The sequence below is a fragment of the Polistes fuscatus genome, unplaced genomic scaffold (assembly GCF_010416935.1).
Source record: "Polistes fuscatus isolate 324 unplaced genomic scaffold, CU_Pfus_HIC Scaffold22, whole genome shotgun sequence".
In the NCBI taxonomy this organism is placed as follows: Eukaryota; Metazoa; Arthropoda; class Insecta; order Hymenoptera; family Vespidae; genus Polistes; species Polistes fuscatus.
The window spans coordinates 166072-175153 of NW_025113099.1; the positions used below are offsets into that span (position 1 = coordinate 166072).

At 27.7% G+C, this 9082-nt stretch overlaps 1 protein-coding gene across 1 annotated transcript; it reads left to right on the forward strand.

Annotated features, from left to right (window-relative positions):
* The first annotated feature begins 542 nt into the window (after positions 1 to 542).
* LOC122517962 lies at positions 543 to 8556 on the forward strand. The gene is made up of 5 exons (XM_043636599.1): positions 543 to 618; positions 6454 to 6722; positions 7444 to 7783; positions 7904 to 8041; positions 8230 to 8556. The coding sequence occupies exons 2-5, from the start codon at positions 6473 to 6475 to the stop codon at positions 8363 to 8365; spliced, it is 864 nt and encodes a 287-aa protein (XP_043492534.1). The 5' UTR covers positions 543 to 618; positions 6454 to 6472; the 3' UTR covers positions 8366 to 8556.
* The last annotated feature ends 526 nt before the right edge of the window (positions 8557 to 9082 follow it).

Consider the following 9082-nt stretch of genomic DNA (forward strand, 5'->3'; position numbering starts at 1 on the left):
ATACACTTCGTGTGTGATAGAAATATTGTAACATATTCCAAGAGAGTGCCGTTGTATCATCTTTCCGTTCGCGATTCGTAATAATCGAGATTAGTATTTCCATCGATGATATTTCTTCTAATAATATCTACTTTATTTTTTATTGATATATAATTTTCGATTGATTTTATTTCGTCGTGTTTTAATATCTTTCTCTCACACACACACACACACACACACACACACACACACACACACAGTCAAATTGTTGTCAATTGATAAACGTTCGTGCAAATGTTCAAACATTTCAACGATATTCGTACGAGGAGAAATTTAACGATATTATTACGTTATTCATAATAGTGGGTGATAAATTAACAACAACAACAACAAAAACAATAAAAAATTCTAAATAATATTTATAGCGGTCTGCTTTAAAAAGCAGCCGCGTGCCAAAAATTATGCCATAATAGCCCCTGTTAATAATCGGTTTGAATACAAAATTAACCCAAATAATATTGGGAATAATAAAATAATAAAAAAACAAAAATTACAAGAAGAACAAAAAATACAGGGGGATTCAACTCTATTCGACGAACATTTAGCCGATCAAAATTTCAATATTACTTCATGCTAAAGGTACGTACTTACAATTTGTCAGTGTTCTCTTCTCTTTTATAGCGGTTAAGAATCCTAATTGTTAGCTTTTTGCGGTCATCACTCCTGGCGGAAGAAGATCTTCTATATTATTATTATTATTATTATTAATATCATCATCATCATCACCTGTATCGTGTGTATATAAAATGACGTAAGGATAAAATTATCCCTATTATGGTAGAAAAATTGTTTTCGTTATCGTATTTTTCAAAAAAAAAACAAACCGAATTTTTATGAAAACAAATAAATAATTATTTGCATTAATATACAATTTAATATACACGTTGGTATTCGATATTTCAAAATTTTATACTCAAATGAGATATTATTTTATATTGATTATAATAATTTGATTTTTATCAATAATTGATTCTCAATTATTTTATTAGAATATAACAAAAGTTCGTTGAAACTTTTACTTTAAAATTGCATAATGAATTGTTTTTTATAAAATTTTTATAAAAATATATATATATATATGCATATCAAAATTAAGCAGATACCACGTGGATAATATTTACTACTACATAAGCACGTTTTAAAGTAGCCTAAGAGTCTGTAAGAAAAGGGGGGGAGGTGAGGAAAAAATAAAATAACCATTAAACATTATCTCGAATAAATATTATATATAAATTTGTAATTTTTTTGTTTTGTTTAAATTATTACTGTACGTATCGTGCGTTCATTGAAAAGTCCAAAATAGTTCAATGCAAACATCAGTGTCATTGTAAATATTCAAGAAATAGTAATCACGTTCTCTCATCGCGTAATAATTTTTTATTATTTTTTCTTGTTTGTTTTTTTTTTATATGGCCTGCTTCTTGTTAAATTAAATTGTCGTAAAATAAGAAACGCGTAATAAATCGGTCAATCTTTCGACACACGTTTACTTCTCGATATTACAATAACTTATTTAATCAATCAACGTAGATTTTTTTTTTCAAACACGAAAGATAAGTATATGGGAATACATTTTTGTTATTCATTTTTCATCTCTGATCTTATCAAATTCAAAGAACAATTAATTTAGAACGTAATTAAAGAGTTAGATGGGGGGGAGGGAAGGGGAATTTGTAAATCATTTGCCATTTTATTCTGACTAGTTTTTTATCATTTTATAAATACTACCAAAATTAACATTTATTAAAAATAAAATTCAACGTTTTGAAGAATGAGTATATCTATCGAAAGGGAAAATTAGAAATGAATAGTAAATGTAATTTTGTTTTTTCGATTAATTAGATTATTCTTATTCGGTAATAAAAAAAAAAAACTATATCGTTATTATGTCTAACCATAAACAGTAAAAGAAAAGAAAAAAAAGAAAAAAAAAATGTATGTCTAGCAACGCGTGAAATTCAAATGTTGCACGATCGCATCATTAAAGTATAAAATATGAAGGCCGCGATTTATATCTCGCATCACATTTCATGTATGAAATACATGAAAAATATACGATAGTATATATATATATTTTTTAATCATTTTATTTTTTTTAACACATTCATTACGTTATATATATTATCAAATTATACGAGTTAATAACTCGAACGTAAAGTTGATGAAATGATGAATACAATTTCATAAAATTATAATAAAAAACAAAAATACTTTCTATAAATTAATAAATTGAAATGTTTCGTTTAACATAAAGAAAAGAAAACGAATTTTATTATAATACCGATTCGGAGAGATCTAATACATTATTATATATATATATTATAAAAAAAAAGAAACGAATTACAAACGCGTGATGATGCTTATCACGTATGACAAAATTACAAATTCGCATCACGTATTTTTAACACAAGTAATGAAAACTATTTCGCCCTATATAAAAAAAAACAACTCAATTTCGAATAACTTTCACGATTGATTTATGTCAATCAATTATATATTAAATATCTGATCTATAATTAAAAATAAAAAAAACAAACAAGATATTTGTATTTTGTTTTTAAAAAAAAGCAGCAAAAAAAATCTACTTTACGTTGAAAATTTTTCAATCCACTCAAGTGTATAAACAATCGATAGAATAAATTAAAAATCGATAGATAAATTAATAAATTAAATAAAAAAAAAGGTTCATTTTATATAGAATTTATATTACAATTATTCATATTTTATATAGAATTTATATTACAATTATTCATTTTATATAGAATTTATATTACAATTATTGATATTTTATATAGAATTTTGATAAAACTAAACTTACATGTGTAACACAATTGACTAACCGTTAACCGAATGTAAGGGAGACACTGGGTCAGGAATTTAGTGAATTTCTATAAGAAAATAAATAAATTAGACACATATCGTATGGTTAAATCAATACTCGATAGATATAAAAAAAAAAATATATATATATATTATCCAGAAATTATGCAAATAAAATGAATAAAATTTCCATATTTAATTTAGCGAGTTAGCTAACCAGTTCGTTAGCCTTCCATAATATACATATGTATGTTGCGTATATTCATCCACGCTTATAACTTTCAACAGGACGTAATAATAATGCTCGTTTGCGTAATAAACTTTTATATATAAATATTCCTTTTCTTTTCTTTTTTTTTTTTTTATACTCCGCGAGAGAGAGAAAAAGAGAGAAATACATTTTTCGACGTTTCTTTTAGGAGCTACGTTCGTTTCTTTTTTTTTTTCACCTTTTTTTTCACCTTTGCTCGTAAAACTTCGCGATATTTGGATCGGATATCCAACATTCGAGTATGACTCGCAACAAATACCGTTATTGATCGTAACAGAAGGAAAAAAAAATGAAAAAACAAGGAATAAGAAAAAGTTTATAAAATATAATAAATATAGTAAAAATATATTCAAAAATATATTCATAAATAAATATAGTAAAAATATATTCACGTTTCATTGAAAATTGTTGTATATAATTTATTTATATATATTAATTAGTTTATCATAGCGTTATTTAAAAAGATAATATTTCGTCTAATTGTTTGATACACCATGATTATTGGTGATTGATTTATTTCAATATTTATTTATAAATATTCTATCCTTATATTTTTTCTTATCTTCCTTTTTTTGATTATTTTCTCTCTATAAGACAGTCTTTTTTTTGAAATCTATTAGCTTGGTTTAGAATTCGTATACTGGTAGATATATTTAACACGTGATTCGAATCATATACCATCGCAACCATAATTATATATCATTATACCGGGTAGGTAATGTTATTCATGTGCGCTATTACGGAATATCAGCGTTAAATTGGAAACATAGATTACCCTTTTAAGAAAATTAACTCGATTTATACACGAAAACTCTCTATAATCAAATTTAGAAAAATAATTGATCGAATAATTGATTAATTGAAAGAAACATATATAATCAGATTTAAACAAAAAGAAATCATTGAATAAATTCATAGTTAAAAGTGAGTAAAGAAAAATAGAATATATATTAGATCGTTTATTATTATTATTATTAATAAATTTCACGTGCATTACAATACATTGTATTTCATATTACTTAAATGACAATGAAACATATATAATCAAATTTAAATAAAACAAAATCATTGAATAAATTCGTAGTTAAAAGTGAGTAAAGAAAAATAGAATATATATTAAATCGTCTTATTATTATTATTATTAATAAATTTCACGTGCATTACAATACATTGTATTTCATATTACTTAAATGACAATGAAACATATATAATCAAATTTAAATAAAACAAAATCATTGAATAAATTCGTAGTTAAAAGTGAGTAAAGAAAAATAGAATATATATTAGATCGTCTTATTATTATTATTATTAATAAATTTCACGTGCATTACAATACATTGTATTTCATATTACTTAAATAACAATGAGTGTATTTAATAAAAAAATAAATTGAATATAAAATAATTAAAAAAGAAAAGAAAATATATCGTGAGCGTATAAAATTGATCAAAAATAAAGTCAAGAAATTAGTATTTAGGACAACGTTAGAAGAAGAAGAGGAAGAGGAAAAAATCCCAATTTTAGAATTGAAAAAACAAGACGAGATTAACGGTTTATAGTCAAAAACAGGAATCGATCCACGAATACCAAATTGCAAAGTCGTTTGATTCGTTTACTACCGGTCCAATTCAAGATGGTACGTCGAAATATTCAGGTCGTTAGAATTTGTATTCTTGCGGTGCTCGTTCAACTCTTTCCAACCTTCTTCCCCCCTCTTCCACCCCTTTTATCCATCTCCTTACCTTTTTCCTCGCAGTCTTCTTAACCGAGTTCGGTGATAGCCGTTATATCGACGGTCACGTTGTCTTTCCACGTGTAAACCCCCCTTGCCCCCTCTCCCTTCCCCCCATAGGTTTCCTATGGGTTGACATCAAATCACAACAGACCAAATTTAATTTTCTTTTTTCCTCATAAAAATCATAATAACGTTCACTCTCGAGTATTATCATTTTGTTACATATTTATCTCTCCCATCATTTATATTTTATTACATTTAAACAAAATAAATTCAATTGTATTTATAGTATTGTAGAATATTTATAACGTGTAAAGTATCTGTTTTATCTATTCACACGTACGTTTTTTTCATGCTAAAAAATATATAAACTTAATTTTGAAAATTTCATTAATAATAATAAGTCTACTATTATAACATAAAGATATAATAATATTTCTATATAATACTTAGCCTATTTTATTTAAAATGAATCAAAAGTTCGTGCTTTTATTGTTTCAAATGGTGCAGACAATTTTCTTCAAGTCAATCAAAATTATTTTATATTATATATGCAAGTGAAATATTAATTTAAAAAATGCATCAACTTTGTTGGTTCACCCTTGTCAGAGAAAAAAAATCCGAGAAAATTTTCAATATTAAAATAATAATTGATTCCCTCTCTCTCATTTTGTGAAGAATTGTTGTATAAAATAATAGAAAGTAAGTAAATAAATGAAATGTAAGTAACTATAGGTGATACTAGCGATAACCGGTAACCAACTACTCTTAGAACGATCAAACTGTTAATCGAGATACGTTAAGGTGTTGTTGGCATATCACGTTAGGCTTTTGCTCCATAAAGAAATCCTTTCGGACGTAAAGTACACCTTGACTTCTTTCTAGAGCGAATCTCTCACTGGCTTGGTCACTCTAGACGATGATTTCGCAGGCTATTACATACTGTTACATCGAACCAACGTTTGCAAACTGGTCATTCGTTCTACTACTATCGTATATAACAACTATTCGTAAGATAAGTTTATAGTATTGACGAGTGTTGAAACTAAACACTTTTATTGACACGTTCAATAAATTCTAACATCAATCGTTTTCCTCCTAACGTCTAATCGATTATTATAATCATTTTATACTAATTGATTTGATAAACATATATCATCGATAAACATATCGTAAGGATTATTTTTAATTGGGATAATTAAAGATTTAATTTATTTTATATTACATTTTATTAAATGGGACGAAGGAAAGAAAGAAAGAAAGAAAGATGGTTCGAATGTATTCTATAGATAATTATTTCCAGTCACGTCAACGTTGCTGAAACAATCGATTTGTTTTTTTTAAACGAAAACAATGAATGTTTATTTCAAATCAAAACCAATCGAATTCGTTAACTGTGTGCTATAAATCGTGACAATCATTTTAAACGTACAACGTGATTATGCAGTTTTGTTTCTTTTGCTATACTTTAAAAGTAATGAAATTAATTCGCGTATTCAAGTTGATTTCTTTTTTCGAAATCAAATTACTTTTCCAATGCTCGAATTATTCAATTGGATTAAGAATGCCGATTATTTCTGTGTTGCAGAATTTAGCAAAGTTTCAATATGAGGAGGAAGACACTGGTATTATTGTTCGTTCTTCTCGTTTTAAAACGATCCTATTCGAGTTCTGGAAACGAATACAGTGATGATAATCATCATCGACAAAAAAGAGTACTTTGGATAACGAACGATGGTCGAATAGCTTTACCACCTGGCACAGTAATGACTATAATACCTACGCTGGCATTACCTTTTGTCAGATATCCACCTTACGGATTTTTAAGTAACATGACTATTAGTCTACCCTTTACTAGTAAGTTGAAATTTGTTTGAACTATCGATACATTCAAGGTAGCGGGTAGGTACTCCTACACGATCCCGGTGGAGAATAAACCTACTTCAGGGATGCGACCCTGCCTACGCAAGCCTTGGATTATCTCCCAAGACCATACGGGGGAATCCATTGTCCCATCCAGTATCCTTGTCTAAACCTATAAATTTCCCTAACACACCATCCTTACACCATCTTCCAACACGTCTTTAGCCAGCGAGGAAGATTAAGGCTAAAAACCTCTCAATATGAGAGAGGCTTTTGTCCAGCAGTGGACAGTATAGGCTGATGATGATGATGATGATGATCGATACATTGAATGATTATAAATTCAAATCGATTAGAATACACTTTGAAAAATTTTACGATATTTCTTGATATTTCAAATATTAATTTGATAATAACTTTGAACATCACGTAAAGTAACAACATACAATTTTTATATATAATTATTTAATAATATAATTTATTATTTAATTATACGTAACGTAGAATGTAATTATATCTTTACAATATATATGTGTGTGTTTATTATTTATTATTATTTATATTACTATATATAATCTATAGAAATTGACTAAATTTTCCCTATTTTTTCTTGTTCTTTTTCTTTTTGAAATAAGTGGAAGCAATCACGTTGGCAAATGAACTAATATGTATACGTATATATGCCAATATCATTATATTATCATTTTACTTACAGTCGACTTCGATAAATTAGGACTAACGGACAATGAAAATCCTTATGGTGCGTTGCAACCAGCCTTCGACAGAAGTGCACGCGGTAGAAAAGCTGGCATGATTATGGCAGATTTCATAGCAGCATTTATAAAACGAAGACTTCACAAAAGGGATACCATAGAAATTCCAAAAGATGCTTTCCACGGTGGAGAAAGAGCTTTACTTTATGGGACAGCCGAGGATATGTTGAGCACTTTGGGCTTAGATGGAAAAGCTTGCCTTTTAAGAGCCATTTGCGAAGTTCACGGTCATCCTCTCAACAATTTTGGGCTCATTGGGGAAATGTTAAAATTACTTCTCACGTATGATCAATAAAATGAATTTTTCTTTTTTATTTATCGGTTCGTTTGAAATATATATGCGTATATGTATATACAATTGTTCATCTATTTTAACGAAATTATTATTCGATTATTTATTAGGGCCAGCAAATCGCTATTCGCTAATATTCTCAACGAATACGTCGAAGCCGAAAATAGAGGGAAATTACACGGAGAGTGTTGGCCGTATTTTAAAGACTGTCCCAAATCTTTGTTCCTTCCCTCTATTAATAAATACATGTTAGTTAACGATCTCCTATCAATTTCATTACTAAATTATATTTATTTTCTATAATTCGTTTATATTATAAAAATCAAACTAAAATTCGTACGTTTATTATGTTGTTGAAATTTTACTTTTTGATACTGCATAATCGATTTTGTTTTCTATTATTGCAAAAATTTATATATTCTTTTACATGTTATAGGAGAAATTCCGTCCATGATAACGACGATACAGAAAATGATGATAAATGGAATCAAATTTCGAGAGATGTCGAGGAAGATGTAGTCGAAAGGATACCAAAACAAAATCCGAAACATACGATGCATCCATCTATGTAATAATAATTTTACAATATAAGATAGATAATATAATAGAATACGATATATATTGTATCGATAATTAATTTATACATAGATCGTGATAATATTTGTTATCCATGTAAATGTTTATAGTAGGTATAATATGCATTTTTACGTGTCCAAGAATAGTCAATTCAAGTTCGATAATTTATTTAATTTTTATTCCATTATTACAATATATATTGCTATTCAATAATTGCCAAATAATAGTCCAGTCAACAAGAGCCGTTTCCTGCCTATCTCAGGAAAGAAGGTGAAAACTTGATATAAAGGTAAATAGACGACGCTGAATCGAATGATGCTAATTTTTTTGAGGTAAAAGGTGCCGTTTTTGAGAAAAAGGGTAAAAAAGGATAAAAATTGGTAAAAAATGGCTTTATCTTAGAATCTAGGCATTTAATCAAAAAAAGTTTCAAACAAAAGTTGTAGAAAATTAAAATATTCATAAAAAATGTTCTATGAGTTATCTTCGTATTTTCAAAAATAAGCGAATAAAATTGGATTGAAGATGGGAAAAAAATTGTAAGAGTGGGAGAAAGCAAGCTTATCCCTCCGTCGCGTTTTACACGCGAGCGAGCTAGTATGCATGCGAGCGTCCGTGTGCACTAATACACAAACGAGGGATCTTCGGCAATCTTCGGGACTCTCGGTCTTAAATGAAAGTGCGAGTGAGAGAACAAACCAATATTTCTCTCT

Bases quoted from the DNA above. Each gene is read 5' to 3' on its own strand.
- LOC122517962 (XM_043636599.1), top strand. From the start codon at position 6,473: ATGAGGAGGAAGACACTGGTATTATTGTTCGTTCTTCTCGTTTTAAAA. The intron at 6,723-7,443 runs GTAAGTTGAAAT...TTTTACTTACAG, and splicing joins TATTAGTCTACCCTTTACTA to TCGACTTCGATAAATTAGGA. The intron at 7,784-7,903 runs GTATGATCAATA...ATTATTTATTAG, and splicing joins ATGTTAAAATTACTTCTCAC to GGCCAGCAAATCGCTATTCG.